We start from the raw sequence: 18,204 nt of genomic DNA, 5'->3' as shown, positions 1-18,204 counted from the left end.
ACCTCTTGCCTCATTGTATTCCGTATTGCATTAGCACTGAGCGACAATTAATACATTTCGTAAAAAAATAAAAATCTGGTTCATCTTCTGTGACTTTTATTAATTCATTTTCAGAGTATCAATTTTGGGTGGCATAATGCTTACGCTACATCTTGAAACGCCAATCAGATTGTAATTGCGTGACAACATGACCCTCCCCTTCTAAAACGTCTCTCAAAGCGTCGGACATTTTGTGGTCCACACCATAGCAGGCAAAGCAAGAAGCTTCATTGTTCTGTGGTACGATAAATTCCCGTGGCTACAATACAGCATTTCGAGGGATGCAGTGTTCTGCAAATCATGTCGCCATTTTCCAGAGGCTGCCATCGAACACAGATTCAGTAAGATTGGCTTTAAGGACTGGAAACACATTTCCCATTCATGCACCAAGCATCAGGCTAGTAGGGCTCATGCTGCAGCGCTAGCTCGGGCTGAGGGCTACAAGCAAAGCCACCAAGGGCTAAGAAACATTGTCAACCAGCTTAACCAGGATGCAGGGAACAGGTCGATTGTGCAGAGGAACAGGGAGCATATGGACTCTCTAATCAGACTTGTTTTATTTTGTGCAAAACAAGACATTCCCTTGCGTGGGCATCGTGAAAACAAAGAAGCTTTAAACAAGGGCAACTTTTTGGAATTGTTTCGGCTAGTTACGGACTTTCGTCCAGATATGGCAAAACGTCTGGATGAATTGCCTGGGAATGCAACATCAATGAGTCCTGTAGGGTTGGGCGATGTCTTCTTAATTGGCAGAAGACGATGTTTACAGTGAAACATCGTGATGGACGATGATATCGTCGTGGGGGGGGGGGGGGGGGGGGGTGTTGTTGGGGGTTGGCTACAACTTATTAATGATCAAATAATAATAAAACGGTAGTATATAAGCTACATGGTGATGATTCTACACAGACTCCCCAGGCTTTAGCTGTAAGGGGGGAAAAAACATCCTTCCGCGTTTGAATGGCCCGTGCCAGAATGTCACTATCCCATAGATAGCCTACTTATTTAACCTACTTAATTGTAACAATAAATACATATTTAGGCCATCATAAAATATATAATAATAATCTACTAACAACGGCAATTTAATGGTAATACATTTAAAACTATATATTTTGTTTTACTAATGCGCTTTGGCGCGCTGCGCGTTATAAAAAGCTGCCGTTCCATTCCTGAATTTTAACGGTTAAAAGCATCCGTTTTATTCCGTTAGAGAGGCTCATTTCATTTCAACAGCTGGCAACCTACCATGACGCAGGAGTTGGTTGGAAAGAAGGGCACCACTTCGCCTATTTGGAATTTCTTTGGTTTTGAACCAGATGAGCGTGGGCTGCCAAAAGATTTAAATAAATGTGTCTGTAAGATTTGCGCATCTGTGGTCCGTGCCAAAGATGGACAGACAACAAATCTACGCGATCACCTGCGTGTTCACCATCCTGAAGAATATGCACCGATCAACGTGTCTGTGCGCTCAGGGCTTGCCAAAAAAACGCAACCGACCATATCTGTGATGTTTGCGAAAAGCACTAAATATAAAACTGACAGTCACCGGTGGAAGGAGCTGACAGGTGTTGTAACGCGCTACCTGGCCAAAGAAATGATATCGTTCAACACGTTCGAGAAGCCCACTTTCAAGGCCATGCTACACACCTTTGACAGGCAGTACGAGTTGCCAGCCTTTGCACTGCAAAGTTAATGCTTTAGCTGAAGTTGAACGTCATACCACCTTTTCTGTTGACAATGAGCAAGTTTCCCGACGCACTACGAGCAGTTAGCGTGAATAACATGAAATGTTTGACGTGGGAAAAACGAAGACAAGCTGTAACCTAGACATAATACCCTAATAAAAATAATAATAAATTATATAAGAATAAGCCAATTAGGCATATTTGTAGCATAGGCTATTTTAATTTTCATGCCTGACTCTAATTCATATTACCGTAGTTATATATATATTCCTAAAAAAATAAATAAATAAATTTAAAAAAAGTGGGCGTGGCATCACGATGGTTACCATCCATCGTGATGGTGGGTCATAAATGACGATGGACGATGATATCGTCCATGGGCACAACCCTAGAGTCCTGACATCCAGAATGAAATACTGGAAATAGCCGCATCACTCGTCATCAGGAAAATAAAGGCAGAACTGCAGGAGGAGGCAGGCACATACTACATAATTCTGGCTGACGAATGCAAAGACCTGTCCAAAAGGGAACTTGTGGCAGTGTGCATTAGATACCTTCACAAAGGCCAGCTAAAGGAAAGGGCCGTGGGCTTTGTCGAGACTAGCGACATGAGCGCAAATTCCATATCAGCCAAGATCCTGGATGTTTCGGAGCCACTTCAGCTTGATCCTGCGCTGTGCGTTGGATTTGGGTTTGACGGGGCACGGTAATGTCAGGCCATAAGGGGGGGGGGGGTACAGGTGCTTCTGAAAAACATTTTCCAAATGCAACATATGTGCACTGTGCTTCTCATCGTTTAAACCTGGTGCTCTCCACAGCGTCACGGGTTTCCCCCGGTTTATCCACATTTTATGACGTGATTGATAATATACAGTCGTTCATGACGGGGTCAAACAGGCATGCAAAATTCATGGAGGTGCAAAAACAACTCCGGCCAGGGAGACCAACTTTGGAACTCGTCAGGGCTTGAGATGTTCGGTGGAGTTCTTGGTCAGGCGCAGTAACCAAAGTTCTGACACTGTTGGATTGCGTTTTGGTCGAATGCAGTGTGGGCAAAGGCGCACCTGTGAGGGACAGGGCAGACCATAAGCGAATTTGGATAGATGTACTGGACCGGCAGCTTATGGAACTGAACACCCGCTTCAAGGACGACACATACAGCTTCATGAAGGCAGCTGCTGCTTGCATGCCTCATTCAAGCACCTTTGGTGAAAAAACAGCACTCCAACCTGTCGCAGGACACTTAAACATGCAATCGAAGGCCCTGAACATGCAGTGTTTGTTCAGCTTTTGAATAGGAAGCTGGCACAGGGCAGCGGATTTACATCACTTTTAGAAGTCCTTGACTCTTGCCGGAATGACATTTTCCCTCAATAAATAGTCTTCTGCGGGCCCTCATCACAATGCCAATAACAACATGCACTGTCGAACGCCTTTTTTCTACTGTCAATCGGATAAAAACCTCCACCAGAACATCCATGTTGACTCAAAGACTGAATGCACTCTCAGTGCTTTCCCTTGAAAGAGAACTGACGGAATCGTTGGACTACGCTGACGTGATAAGAGAGTTCAACAAAAAACCCCGTCGTCTCTTGCTGTAGCATGCATCAAAAGGATTCATCAAATGTAAGTGCTGATTACTTTTTTTCTATTAGGCCTTCTTCTAAGCCATGGTTTCCATTTTTGGTCAATTTCATAATTTGGCCGCCGAGCCAACCTGTTTTCATGTTGAGGATGTGTTTTGGCCGCCAAGCCAACCTGTTGTCATGCTGCGGACATGTTTTGATTCTTTATTTTAAAGAACTTTACATGACTTAACATAAGTGTTGCGTTGCTGATTGCATTGCCTATGGGGTGCTTGTGTCTGAAACTTTGCGTCTGTGTGACTGTGCACACAGCGTCTGTGCAGTTGGCTGAGATGTGTCATTTAACTGGGAATTAATTTTTTAAACCGTGCCTTATTTAAATACCTATATCTATGGACGTATTGGGTTTAGGCCGAGGCGAGCCCAGTAGGCTACCAGACTTGCACTGAATGCGTGTGTGCGCGTGTGTGGCTTGCATTATCCATGAGCACTTGTGTCTGACGTGTGCTCACTTTGCCAGTGCTGTAAGCAGGGTTCCTACAGATTTCTTCAAGTCAAATTTAAGTCTTTTTAAGACCTTTTTAAGACCATTTATAAAAAAATAATACCTATTTCACAGACCTACCGGCAAAGAAAAACTTTTTTTTTTTTTAAATTTGTTCATTTATTTCTCAAACAAATGAAAGTGTGGACTGTGTAAAGCATTGATGAAACATTGCAGCATAGTAGTAGTAAACGCTACAACACCACAGCACAGACAGAAAACAAGCCAAACAGAGGTGTGAAAAATCAAAGAAAATTTCAGCAGACCACAAAAAAGTTTAACTGACACAGTTAAGTTGTTTTTTAACATTGGTTATGTTAGCTAGCTACTTATTCCATGCTGGGAATATGGGGAGTAGAGAGAACTATAAATAATGAAAATCAACTAAAAAAATTTGTCGTTTCGTTGAGGCTCTCATCGAACATAAGAACGAACGGTGATTTGTTTACCTTGGACACCAGTTCCTCTTTAATATACACAGCTCAACCAAACTTGGCTATGTACGCCGTTTTGTCGGGACCACAAGTAATTGTGGCAGCGATGTCGGAATCGGGGAACATGCATTTAAACAACTCTGAAATACCTTTGTTTCCATTATATGAATGGTGTTTGGCGATTGTGTTAGGAGTCCACAACACCTCTGCTTTCATGGTTGGTGTGGACCCAAAAGCTGTTCGCAGATCTACTCTAGTTGCGGTGACGGTCGTAACAGGAGGGGCTGAACTAGCAGTTGGCTCGTTAACGTTATCTGCTAGCTCAGATACATTAATAGCTAACTGGCTAGCGTTGGCCGGTTGAAACACCCCGGCGATGGAAGGAGTTTGATCCTTCGCTTTGATATTTTTCATGTGCTTGAAGGACTTGGCGTGAGACTCTACGACATTTCCCCACAATCCCAGCAAGAAATGGGAAGCAAGGAAACGCAAACAAATGTTGAAAAACAACATAACGGCGTAAGTTAAACTTTCTTGTTTTCTGCTGAGATTTGCCTTGATTTTTCACGCTTCTGCTTGGCTTGTTGCTGTGGTCTGTGTCAGTGCTGTAGCAATGTGATCGGACCCGGGGCAGAGCGGTAGCGGCAGCGTTCTCAATGATTGGTTCCGCCACTCTTCATTTAGGCTACGTTAGTTAGGCTTTTCAAAATAATAGTAGCCTAGTTGACAAATGAAACGTTCGAGGAGAATGCGATACGAAGAAGTTACTGCACAAATTTTAATACCCAGATATCAAAATTCAAGACTTTTTCAAGTCTTTTTAAGGTATTATTTCCAAATTCATAAATTCAATGCTTTTAAGACTTTTTAAGACCCCGCGGGAACCCTGTGTAAGTGATAACGTCACTTGTGATATCCTAACGAGGCATACTTTTTCAAACGCTGTATTATAATACCTACACCTTATAATAACCCAAAAGTTGGGCCCGTCTGATTTTTCCTGGGCCCACCCGTTTTATTATGTCTGCCTACGCGCCTGATGAACAGTGTGCTGTGGGTGGGTGGGATCCTTGGGGTTGGCGTTACAAACATGAATTGAACCATTTTAAAAGGAGTCCTCTGTCAGTTTCACTGCAGTCAAACATTCTTTTCTTGAAGACGTGTGTACCTGTGTGTGTGTTCAGATGGTTTCTCAGCAGGGTGACCGTCCTAAAGGCTCTGCCACACAGATGACATTTGTGAGGCCTCTCATCGGTGTGGCTCTTCATGTGTCTGTCCAGGTTGGAGCGCCGAGGGCACGTGTAGCTACACAGCTCACACTGAAACGTCTTCTTTACTCCTAAAACGCACAGAAGATATCCCTGGTAAGACACTTATAGCAGTGAATCCAAAAGGCATCTTCATCTCCAGCGTTGAGTCAGAAACCTGGGAAACATCCCAACCCCCAGCCGGTCCAGGAAGGCCCCCCTTCCTGCTTCTAGTTCTTTCCACCGTCACCTTGTGCACACTCAGGATGGATGTGGGATTGAATCAAAGACAAGTTTCAACGGTAAGCAGTTGATTTTCTTAGCTTGGGTACTTTCTTTGAATTGGCATTATACCAATTGGACTAATTTGGATTTGAATTCATTTGATGGGATTTGAACTGGATTACAATGAATTGGATTATATTTGGCTTGAATGCGACTATACAAACAAAATGAATGAAAAGAACAAAGTTTCACAGAATTTTTAATTTATGCATCTGTTTCTGGAGACGTAAGACCACCTACAACCAATATTCTGGATGGTAAAACTAAAGAAAATTCTGGCTGTATTCAAAAGCCTTTCAAAGTCAAAAAGGAATTATTAGACTTATCATCTGTAATAGTTTGATCAGAAAAGTCTGTAATTAACATTGCAACTTGGTTGTTTATTTAAGTTGAAAGGTCGACCTTTATCTTCTGAAGCGGACAGCCAAATCAAACTAAGTGTAACGAACAGTGATGTTCAAAATGAATGACTCACCTTTCTTCTTGATTTTGGTCGGTTTGGGAGGTTTCATGTTGCCGACTACTTTCTCAGCATTGACTTCTGACAGAAGGCCCTCCTGTTGTTCCTCCTCAAAGTCATACACACTAACATCCATATCTTTATCTCCTTCAGCATAACGCAGGCGACTCTTTTTAACCTGGACACAGCGCAACTTTTGTTGGACTCATTTACAGGAATTTCCCATCCCCTTAGAAACAACAAGTTTACAATTCAGTTTACCTTTTTAGTCTTCTTGACCACTCCAGATGGAGGCTGATAGTCTGGGTCTTTTGCCCAGTTTGGGTCATCATTTGGTGTCTGAACAGGATCATCGTCTCCTTCCACGAGCAGCTGGTTCCCTACCTCTTCATCCTCCTCCTCTTCATGGTGGGCTTCAGCTCCTTCCTCCTGCTCCACTGTCTCTACCTCCCCATTAGCACCAACCTTCACTACCTGAGAAAAACAAATTCATAATGAAAAAAGTTATAGAATATAATACACACACACACATATATATACCATCTGTATTAAATTCATTGGTCTAATGATGAAGAAAGTATTCCACTTTCTGGGACTTCTGGGTAAGTCCATGTACCTGAAAGCCCTCAGGCAGAGGTAATGTGTGACAGATGACTGGGTCTCCATCCTTTGGCATTGCAGTGGTGTCTACAAAGGTGCCCTGCTGCAGTGCCTCCACTGTGGTGGCAGAAACGGGCACCTGGACCAGCTGGAGCTCGCCCAAGCCCAAGGCCGCCTGCTCCTCCATGTTCACCACCTGTGGACAGAGAATATTAATGAAAGAATCTGTTTGTTTTTTATATTGCATACTGAAAATCGCCCTGTTCTGTCATAATTGAAATGGATAAAACAAACACATCCATCCTTCAGCCTGCAGGGTGTGTGTGTGTGTGTGTGTGTGTGTATGTGTGTGTGTGTATTCCAGCTGCCATAAGGCAAGAATCAGGGTGAACTCTGAGAGAAGCACATGAAAATGAAACAGCACCTACCTGTAGGGTGATGATTTGAGTCTGGTCCACTGTTGTCACAGTAGCTTGGTGAGAAGCACCTCCAACCACACCTGTTGTAGCTGATGAGCCCCCAACAGAGGCATCTATCACCTGCCAAATACAATTCATTTTACTGAGCTTTTAGGAAGAAATTATTTTGCCTTTTCGTTTGCAGATCGTTCAATTTCTAAATCTAAGGAGACATCAACAAAAGAAATACCCTTTAAAGACCAAGCTATTGTCCTGCTAATATTGTGTTATCCCACACAAAGATGATTATTATTAAGATGGAGCTTACCTCAGTCTTCATCTGCAACAGGGTGGGATCCAGTGAGTCCATCACCATCATTTCAACCCCTGCCCCACCGTCCATCAGCTGCTGCTGGGACTGGGCAGCTGCTACCATTCCTTCCCCATGACCTGAAACACAACGTTGCTGAGGAATAGAGCATTTGACCAGATTTCCACAAAAACATTCTTACAGGTGATAACAATCAACACAATTCTTCGATATTGGAACAACCTTATATACAATTAGTCAGAACCTTGATCCAGTATGACTCCAGCTTGTCCCTGCACCACACCCCCGGCCTCTGCAGCTTGCTGGAGGAGATCGGCCACCATGGCATCCTGGCTGTGAACAGCCTGAATGGATGGGAAGTCTTTAGTGGGGACATCCACCATCCCTACACCCTCTGATGACCCACCGTCCATGCTGGGTAAGAACTAAAATATGGTATGAACACAAACATCATCTAGCTGAATGTCATAGAATCCTCAGACAGATCAAATCCTCTTCCACAAGCATTTAGAACTATACATGAGTCGTTCAGACCTAATGCACATGGAGGCTGAACTGATATTACTTTTCATTGGGTATTTATTACTTTTACAAAAAGAACATGAAAGTAACACCAGTGACAATGTTTTGCTCTTTTACTCCTACAGTTGTGGGATGTAACACCACGGTCCCAAAAATAAATCTGTTTGAATCCTGCAAATATACAACCTTACACCAAAAAGAATAAAGCACAACGGTGCAGGGCTGGAACCCCAAGTCGGCCCACCGGTGCGCCAGAACAGTTTTGGAATGTGCAAAACAAAAGTCAATGTACTTCAAAACCCAGTTTTATGGTTCACAAACTTCTTAAGTGTTCCTTTAAAGCCAGTCCACACAAGAGTTAAAGATTGATTTTCACATTGAACGCAAATGACCCAGATCTGAGGCAAATCAAAGTTCAGCCAGCGATCGTCAACCCAGGGAGACGTCCCAGTCCTGTCCTCTGCAACAAACGGGCTGACTCAACAGACTCAACCACCTGACTCAATCTGACACTTGTTAACAACGAAAGACATCTGTCTCCATGACAGCTAGAACTGCTTGATACAGATCTGACAGGTGAGTTTGGTCCAGGGCTGGGCAATATACCAATCTAAAAAATAATATTGATATATTTTTAAATATGATATGGAATTAGATCATATCGCATATATCGATATAGTTCAAATTTGTGCTGTGATCCTCGGCAAGCTGCTGAACCGGAGCTCTCTGCACTTCTCCCCCGCCCCTCTTCTTTCATGCTCAGAGGAGGGGGGCCAGACACTCCGGTACTCTTCAACAAACATGGAGGTAGCAGCAATGTCTGCGGAGCATGCGGAGGAATTGGTTAGTAAAAGAAAAAGCAGTGGCTCAGTAATTTGGAGATGGTATGTAGGGAGTGCCATAAAGGAGTTACAGCCATGGGTGGAAGCACTACAAGTCTTTTTCACCACCTGAAACACTCAGTGGGGTCACATGGTTCTGAAAGGATCGGATTATTGACTGAATTACAATCAGACTGAGTTATTAAGGGTAATTCTCCTTGGATATATGGCGGTAAATGAATGGGATCAGAGGCACAAAGCGTGTCATACCCCGGTATGATGGGTGGCGCTGTACCCATTCCAACTGTTGCTAATAGAGCCACTTCCTGTTGACCTCTTCACCACCAACAACAAAAAACTCTGGCTCTGCGTTCTCCATCTTTCTCCAATGCCTGATGAAGCTACGTCCCTCTACATTTGGTCTGTGATGAGCTGCTTGTTGCACAAACGCGATGCCCAACGGAGCATTCTCCATCGCGTTGTTTGTTTCTTTCTGACGGTGACAACAACAGGAATATCGTCTCCCTTGACTTCCGGGTCACGACCCCGGGAAAATATCTGGAGCATGCGCAGAACGCAAAGTCTGATTCACCACGTGCTTCAGCGTCTACAAGCAGGTTTAGAGTGACTTTCAACCCAGTTATCTCGGGGTCTGAAGCCGACTGCGAGTAACCCGATCCGATCCAGTTCTTGTCAGATTAAGGTGTCTACATGCACTTAATGACTCATTCTGATCGTAATTTAGCCAATTACCTGATCCTTTCAGTGCCATGTAATCCCACTGAGTGGCACAAACTGCAGTAACAAGAGTGTGTGAAAAAGAGCCCCAGCTGCAAGCCATCCACTACCCGAAAAAGCTCCAGCTCCAAAACAAGCTGCAAGCTTCATTTTCCTGCAGCGTGCCTTATGAAAAGAAAAGTGACAAGTGGTGTACTATAACTAAAGCGATGTCCTATCATATTGCTAAAGATATGGTCCCTGTTGTAACTGTGGAACAAGTCGGATTCAAAAAGCTACTGAAAACTATGGACCTGAAAAGCACTGCCACAAATGTACACAGAAGTCCGGCACAGCCTTGCTGACCGGCTCGCTAACGTGACCCATTTTGCCTTGACCAGTGATATGTGGTCAAGCAGGACATGTGAGCCCTACATGAGCGTGACAGTTCACTTCATTGAAGACTGGGAGATGAAAACAGCGTGTCTCCAAACAAGTCATTTCCCCAAGGATCACACCAGTGAACATATAGCTGAGGCCCTGCAGGACGCAATTGCAAGCTGGAAACTCCAAGAAAAGCATCTGGTTGCTATAACAACCGACAACGAGAGCAACATGGTCAAAGCGGTTGAGCTGAACGAGTGGCTGAGGATGCAGTGCTTCGCTCACAGATTACACTTGGCTATTGGTGAGTGCAGTGTTGTAAGAAAAAAAACAAAAACATTAAAATAGTAGTTTTTTTCATATTTTCCTGTGTGTCTGTCTGCACTCTGGGATTTATGCTGCCGTCTTGGCCAGGTCTCCGTTGAAAAATTAATTGTTAAATAGAAGTTAAATAAATTAATAAAACAAAGTGCTAAAAGTAAAATCACTTACAATGCAGAATGGCAGATTTCAGAACCGTATTTATCAGATTATTAGATATGAATTAGTGATGCATTGATGTGTTTACTACTTTTATGTTACAGCTGATAAAGGTGAGTTAATTAGGACTTTAAAATGCTGGTTAGCCAGTTGGTATCATCAAGGTAACAGACATTGAGCCATTATGAAAGACTATAGTTTTTCCCATTCATTTGACTTTGCAACTGTTCAACTGAAATAGCAGATTTCAATCAAACCAATTGTAACATGTCATATTTGGCTTTGACTGAACATTTGCTCTCACTTTGCAGAAAAACTATCAGGATATATATTTCGATATTCAGCCTAAATACATAGGGATATGACTTTTGGTCCATATGGCCCAGCCCTTGTTCAGTCTGACCCTCTGTCATAGATCAGCCATGTAGTGTGAACACATTAGGACTTCTACAGTCCCAAATAATATCTGCTGTGTGAGCAAATACATGCCGTGATGATAAAAACATTTGAAATCAACAAACAAATTCAAGTAACATGCAGTTACTGTATTTATATGCACTTATTTCAGCTCAGCCTTTTCAGGAGGATAGCTGTGAATTGTAATGACCAATATCATATTTGAAAAATGCCAACAGATAGATTTGAAGAATAAAGAGCTCCCGATGGGTGATCATTCAATTTCAAAGTTGTTAAGTCGAACTTCAGCTAGTGTTCAGTTTGTGTGGGTGCAAAATGAACACAAAGCAAAAGACAGGAAGAAAGTAAGCAAGAGTAACCAAGAGGAAACATGGAAGGGAGCGCAGGAAGCTCTGGCCCTTAGGATGTTCTGGGAGAAGAGTGAGAAACTGGCTGGCACTAAACATTACAGCTGTTACCTGGAATACTGAGGAGACATTCACTGTTAACATGACCTGAGCAGTCTGCAGGGCTGAAGTGTTGCTCATCTCTTTTGCTTTGCTGCTGAAGGCCCTGAACTTGGCTCAATCAAATCTTTGCTACCTGACTCTCCCTGCCAACCTGAGGGGGGAGAAACATGTTGTTGTACTTATGAAATGACAAATTTATCCCACCTAGATACAGAAACAGTCCAACAGTCTGACTTGTCCTGTTCCAGAGCCTCACTACTCACCTGAAACTGCAAGTTGCTAATTTACTGTAAACCTGCAAGAAGGGAGAGGGAAACATGGCCTCATGAAGGACGGTCACAATCGCTGCACAAATACAATCGAGGACAGCTTGAATTCTGCTCAGAATGCCTCGTTTTTAGGAGAAAATTAGACCCTTTAATGACTATTCTTTCCACTTAGTGAGTGATCATTAGTGTCATCTGCTATTTGTCAGGGCAGACAAAAAGCCCAAGCTGCAGTGTGCATACACCTAAATATTGTGCTCCGTTACACCATCTGTACAAATTGAAGTCCCAATAAGAAAATTAAAGAAATTGATGTCTGTAACATGACTGATAATGTTAAGCCCCACTGTTCCTTTCTGACTCCTCACAAAAAAAAAACCCTTACTCTAAAACATATATTATATCTGTATATATCCACTACAACTAATAAAATGCTCCAATGTGTTGACCACTTGTCAAATGGTGATTTCATTCTCTGTAATGATTTACCATCATCATGGCTGCCCTCTGAATTTAAATAACCAACTTGGTAAATGTCTTTGATGGCCAAACGTATCACAGCTGGTGTTCTGCTAAAGTCCATCAGTGAGCTTCCATGTCCACTTGTCCTTGCAAGAGAGGCCCTGGTAAAGGCCCTCAGAGTCGCTTTGACTCCAGGTGCAAACGTACAGCAACATGGGGAAGCTATGGCGTGGGGCAGCTGTTGCCTCCTTGTACTGCATTTATAAAGCAGTATTTTTGTAGCTCTCCAAGCCGAGTCGTAGAGGGAGCTCTCTGCTGGAACATATATCAGCGGCTATGTGGCTCTAGGTGGGCTTATAGGAGACAAGCGGGCGATGGGTGCAACAACAGCTGCCAATTCCGACTTTGGTGCGATGGGCACAGAACAAACACCGGCGCAATTCTCCGTATTGGAAGAAGATTCCTTTCAGGACAACACGAATAGTGCGTTTAGTCTCCGAGTATCCATGGCAAGATTGTTTAAATGAGACTGTCTCGTAGTTCTTTTCCACGCTGCCCTACCGTTTCCATGCATGAACGTCGCAACCAGGAATGTTAGTTAAACGAGGATTCATTTTTGTATTGGCAGGTATTAAAATGGACATTTCGTTTAAATGAAACACTACATTGAATGCTTGCACGAGTCGATGTATTTAGAGGGTTTCCACACTTTGAGTCGTCACAGAGCGAAGGGCGGGGAGGCCCCTGAACCAGAGCTCGGTCAGCCACGCTAACGCTTCACCAGCTAGCGTCATTAGCTACATTGCTGTGTTCGAGCTAGTCTGGCTGACCGCTATAAATTCTGCGGAAACTTGCCAACAACTGGACCAAGCGTGTCCGATCTGTCCTCACAACCCCATAGCTATAATTCTGTAAATGTAAGAACGTATTTTGTCACGCTTTGGGCAAAGTTAATGCAACTGAGCTGTGGGCTACAACTTAAACTCGCCAGCTCCATGTCGTCAAGGCAGTAAAGACGGGAAACAAAGAAGTCAGAAAATGGACGCCTTGGCCTAAACTCTCCAACGAAGTCGACAGTATTCCCGTATTCTCATCGACGATATTTTCACAGATCTACATGAAATACAACTGACTGTGTGTATATTTATTTGATCTACGGATATTTAAACATATTTCGACAGTTTTTTCTAAAACGATAGAGGGAGACAAACACTCTTCGACGCGCCGCCAGGACCCAGAGCCCCATCGTGACACCTAGAGGCCGGTTAAAGATCCTGCAAACTCCCCTCTTGTCAGAAAAGTAGTGATACTTCACCTGTTTTAGTGTGTTTCTCCTCCTGGTAATCCCGGGTGAAAGCACAGAGTCTGGGTTTCAAAGTTTAAGCAGCTAGTAAAAAAAAAAATGCAGGCTTCTCAGTTTGTTTTAATCCCTCTGCCGCTTTAGTAGAGTAGCTTCTGCCACAAAATGGCAGTTAAGCGCTCAGTGCGCCTGTGCGGCCGCTGGGGGGTGGTGTCGAAGCTTCTGTAGACACCCTGATTGGCCAGGAGGGGCGCCCCTTTAGAACACACTGAAGCTAATTTATCACAATGTTGGGAATATGGATGCTTTCAGAGACCTCGGATATATGAGCTTTTCTATCAGAACATGACCTGGACTCTAAATTTATATTGAAGTAGAGCTTGAAGGAAAAAGGGGAAATGTTTTAAGAATTTGAATCTGAAAATAAGGAGAAACAAAATTCCACAGAAAACAGTTTATTCAAAGCCTTCAATTGATTTTCATATAAAGCAACGTTTTAATCCAATATGATCTAGTACGTCACATGTTACTGTCCTCCTGGTGTACAATACCAGAGATCAGTAATCCTTTCTATGTGTGGCTATCAAACTTCCATATGTGCCGTGAATGCAGCATGATTTACGGACCGGAAGTCTAACTTTAAGATTGCATCTCTATTATTTCTGTAGTTCGTGACGTAATTAACAAAATCAATTGCACAAACAATCTTTGAACAAATATTTAATATTCTTTATACATTTGACACCAGAATACCAGAAAAAGTCAAATGGAAAAAAAAAGTTTCCTATGCTGCACAATTTACACATGCACACATATACGTAGTATACTATATACAGACATGTATGTATGCTATATATGTGTGTGTGTGTGTGTGTGTGTATGTTGCATTGCAGTGTTTTTTTCCACTGCTTCACAGTTTTTCCATTCTTAAATAAAATATTTAATCTACATCTTATGCCATCTCTGCCATAACTGATATTTGAGGCACTTAAAAACTGTGAGATGCTATTTGGATGCAGAGGTATAGTTGCGGATTTCTACCTTAGTAGAGAAATTAACAGTCGTAAATACATTAAAAACAGTGGTAACCTTCTTAGATATACATGCCATGATTCTAATCATGATATCAGTGATTCCAGTGACATTACATCCTATTCTAATAATCTAGAGTTTTGTAGAACAAAACATTCAAACCAAACAACACAACTGGCAAGTTGTCCCATCAACTCTAGCAGCTGAAAAAATATCCATATGTCAGTTATTTTAATAATTTGTCATTGCTTTCAGTAGTTCTACATCTATGATGCATAAAAAGGAATAAAGGAGTGTGAAACAAATACTGAATCCATTGTTGAGTCATTTCTAGAAAAGTACAGAGTGTTGGCACATTATACATCAGGAAGATAATAGTCTGCATAGAAAACAAAAGCTGTGTCCTTTTGGCATACTTCACAATGACCTTAATTGCTGTTTTCAGTTTGTGGCATATTCACCCACTGGGTAAAGTTTAAAACCTGTCAGCAGTCAGATTGAAATGACCGTATTTTCTTATTGTGTTACACAAAAAGTTCAAAACTGTTGGTGGAGATATAAAAGCTCATACAACAGAAAACATGACTACAGAGACTGGAGCCAAGCTAAGGGTTCTGTGAGGCTGCAGGAAGGCACAGCAGATAAATGCTAACATGTTCACATGAACAATGCTAACTCGCTGATGTATGGGAGTGAAAGCTTACTCACAAAGTTTAGCATTTTGGCGAGCAAACATTGGAGTGCCATTCGTTTTACAGATTGGCTATACTGAACATGAGAAGTGACTTGTGTTCCTCCGGTGAGGGGAATGCCAGTCTGAACGGAGCTTCCTCTGCCCATCAGAACCAGATCACCCCAACCAAATGGGCAGACTGACCAACAAATGACCCATGTGTCTGTGGATGTCATACTGTTTCCTGCATGCAGTCAATTCTTTTTGTTCCTGCAAACAGCAATGCTCAGTCAAAGCAGCTGGATTTCATCCTAGCGTTGGTGCAAAGTTGAAATTAGGGAGGTCCTAATTATGTAGAGTCATTGGGCTGAGGTCATCTTGCTGAAAAAAGGCTGAGTCATAATGTCATCTTAAAATGCATTATCCTTCAGTAGTTTGTGTGAGCCTATTCACCTCTGACACATAAAGCCACATGTAAGGTACATATGTGTGCAGTACAAAAATCCAGTTACCAAAGCTTTTCTTTTTTTAAATGTAGTTTTACGATTGTTGAAATGATGCTATCATGATGCTATGCCCGTCACTCAGGAAAACCCAAACATGACATCTACAACCCTACATACTGTGCTGAGGAATGGGAAAGTAATTATAATCACCCAACTAAAAGGAAGCAGATATTGCTCCTTAGCCATTGTAAATTACTGCATCATTATGAGAAAAATCATCCGGTTTTATGACAGAGTTTAAACAACTTTGTCATAAGGAGTCATCATCTTCTATAACTGCAGGTCTTGTAAATATGATTCATATCAGTTTAAAATACAGACAATATGAAGTTGTAACATAAATCTTGAAAATATTAAATCAGCAAGTGAAAAATAATAATCAGTGTGTGTTAAATATGATCAGCACCATGGAGACCTTCATTCATATGTGATTATCATAACTGTGAAGTGTAGAAAAGGCATCAACACACAAAAACACCAGTATTGTTGGGGGGGGCTCTGCTCTCTTGCAGGAAGCCAGTTTACTCAAAGTTAACCCAAGTTGTGGTAAAGTGATTCCCAATTATTCAAATTTTAAAGGATGCCAACAGGAAACACCACTAATTGAGCTACTTCTTTAAAGCAGGCATCATAATAATGCAAAGAAGGATTTTGCATAAAATCAAGAGAATTATGGACAACCCTGAACATCCTCTCCATGAGACTGTTATCGGAAAACAGAGTCTCTTCAGTCGAAGGCTTCTTCAGTTTGGATGCAAAACGGACCGCTACAGGAAATCTTTCCTGCCCACAGCCATCAGCATCTATAATAACTCCTTGATTTAATTGAGCTACATCAACATTTAATTTCCCTCTGGGATAAATAAAGTATTTTTGAATTTGAATTGGAATTGAATCATCAGAGTCACTGTTTGCAGATAACCGAAACTAATGGGAATTTCATTTCCAGGACATTAGCAGCCTGTAATGGTAAATATTCAGTGACCCAAAACAAAAGGCTACCCATGCCCAGCTAAAGTATCAGTGGTACAGAGAACAGCAGACACATTCAAACTCTGCTCCAACAAAATCAAATTAAAGGACTAAATAATGAATTGCACAAGCGTTTCCATAGAAATATGACAGTGAGTAATGGCACTGAGAGCAACCTCTGCGTAGTGTTCTACAGTGTGAGCATATACACACACAGATCCATCTATTTACAAGGCCAAAAAAGCATGGAGTTGTGTTCCACAGGAGGAGGATTTCCACTCAAACATGTGCTCAATCTTTTTTTCCTCACAGTTCCTCTTCTGTGCCACCAGGAGGCAGGATGCTGAGGCCTCAAATTACCATTCTGTCTCTTTGGTTCAGGCAGACTTTTACAGTATTAGAAGTCTTCTCCTTCTTCCTAGATACAAATACATTCAACAAGCTTCAAATATTTGCATTTTGAGAGCAAATCAATAAGTTGTCCCCCAATAAAGTTAGTCAGTAGGCTATTTGTCTCTACACATCACTCCAGTGGGGGCATGTTGATTTCCTCTCCAGCTTCTATCAGTCCGCTCCTTACTGCAGTGCAGGTCTGGAAGTAAAGGTTCCACTATTTACATCTTTTTTTGTTCAGCCCTGAAACATAGACTCAATCCCCTCTGTCTTGGCAGTTTTGACCTGTCCGTTGAATTAATATTGCCTTGCAGGAGACAGATTTCTGCCGTGAATCTACTGTAACTTCTCCACAGAGATGTCATCTTTGTCATTGAAAGGTGATCACAGTACAACATGTGCTTCTGTGTTGTAACAAGCTTGCTTTGTCCTTGTGCAAGGTTATATGTACGTGGAGATGGATGAAACTTCAGAGTATTTTCTTTTTAAGGCAGATTAACAGGCAACAGCATGTAAAGCATTTCATGATACAGTGTGTTTTCTTGGGAATTGATCTGGATTTGGTTTCATTTGGACTTGACTGTGACTTGGCGTCTAAAGTGGACAAAAGCCATGCTGCAGGAACTCTATACAGGCAACCACAGCAAGCCTTGGAGCCAGTGGCTGTAGAGAAGGCAGAACTGCAAGAGCCAAGCCATTTGATGTGATGACTGTTCGGTCGTCAGTGTCCTCACACAACAAGCCGGTCTGCAGCTACACTCCAGCCGGCAGCCGGCAGCCGGCTCTGCGTGGGCCGGCAGCTGGATCTGCGCGGGCCGGCTCTGCGTGGGCCAGTGGCCTGTCTGTACTGGAAAGAGCAGTAGGACTCTGCAGAATGAAGCAGTTTATCAAAGAACACTTCCTGGTTCATCCTTTAACCAGTCAGAATCACAGTCTCCCACACAGTCAGGTGACACACAATATAGACACACTGAAAATATATGTTTTGAGCTTCCTCTGTTCTGAAAACATACGTTGTGATCTCTGTGTATTTGGACCAAATACTAAGTTCTTGTTAGCATCAGTACAGTCCAACCCACTCTCAGATTTATTAGCACCCCTTTAAGAAGCATCTGTGTTTGGGACTGATTGTTAGTATTTTGGTGTTGTGTGTTTTCTATGTCACAGTGTTTGTCATGGTCTTGGTTAGCTACTACAA

General features: G+C 42.4%; 2 protein-coding genes across 9 annotated transcripts in view; both read right to left on the bottom strand.

Moving 5' to 3' along the window:
* Nucleotides 1–13,619, bottom strand: part of LOC142383609 (transcriptional repressor CTCF-like) — a 32,494-nt gene extending 18,875 nt beyond the window's left edge. Inside the window, exons 1-9 of one of the 5 annotated variants that reach the window (XM_075469204.1) lie at nt 11,666–12,145; nt 11,412–11,553; nt 7,857–8,037; nt 7,610–7,731; nt 7,312–7,422; nt 6,900–7,079; nt 6,545–6,757; nt 6,299–6,461; nt 5,460–5,630 (exon numbers count right to left, since the gene is read on the bottom strand). In XM_075469204.1, coding sequence (XP_075325319.1) covers nt 5,460–5,630; nt 6,299–6,461; nt 6,545–6,757; nt 6,900–7,079; nt 7,312–7,422; nt 7,610–7,731; nt 7,857–8,037; nt 11,412–11,480 — 1,210 coding nt within the window. In that variant the 5' untranslated portion in view covers nt 11,481–11,553; nt 11,666–12,145. The other 4 variants (XM_075469206.1, XM_075469207.1, XM_075469205.1 and 1 more) reach the window with 4 other exon arrangements.
* Nucleotides 13,620–14,137: 518 nt separating this feature from the next.
* LOC142383608 (rho family-interacting cell polarization regulator 1-like) overlaps nt 14,138–18,204 on the bottom strand; it is a 70,791-nt gene continuing 66,724 nt past the window's right edge. For all 4 annotated transcript variants that reach the window (XM_075469200.1, XM_075469199.1, XM_075469201.1 and 1 more), the window contains one exon: nt 14,138–18,204. This exon is cut by the window's right edge and continues 241 nt beyond it. The gene's annotated coding sequence lies outside the window, so the exon portion shown is untranslated.

This window comes from Odontesthes bonariensis, chromosome 7 (genome assembly GCF_027942865.1).
Source record: "Odontesthes bonariensis isolate fOdoBon6 chromosome 7, fOdoBon6.hap1, whole genome shotgun sequence".
NCBI lineage: Eukaryota > Metazoa > Chordata > Actinopteri > Atheriniformes > Atherinopsidae > Odontesthes > Odontesthes bonariensis.
Note: the sequence above shows the minus strand (reverse complement) of the source record. Positions and strands in the feature narration are given on the sequence as shown.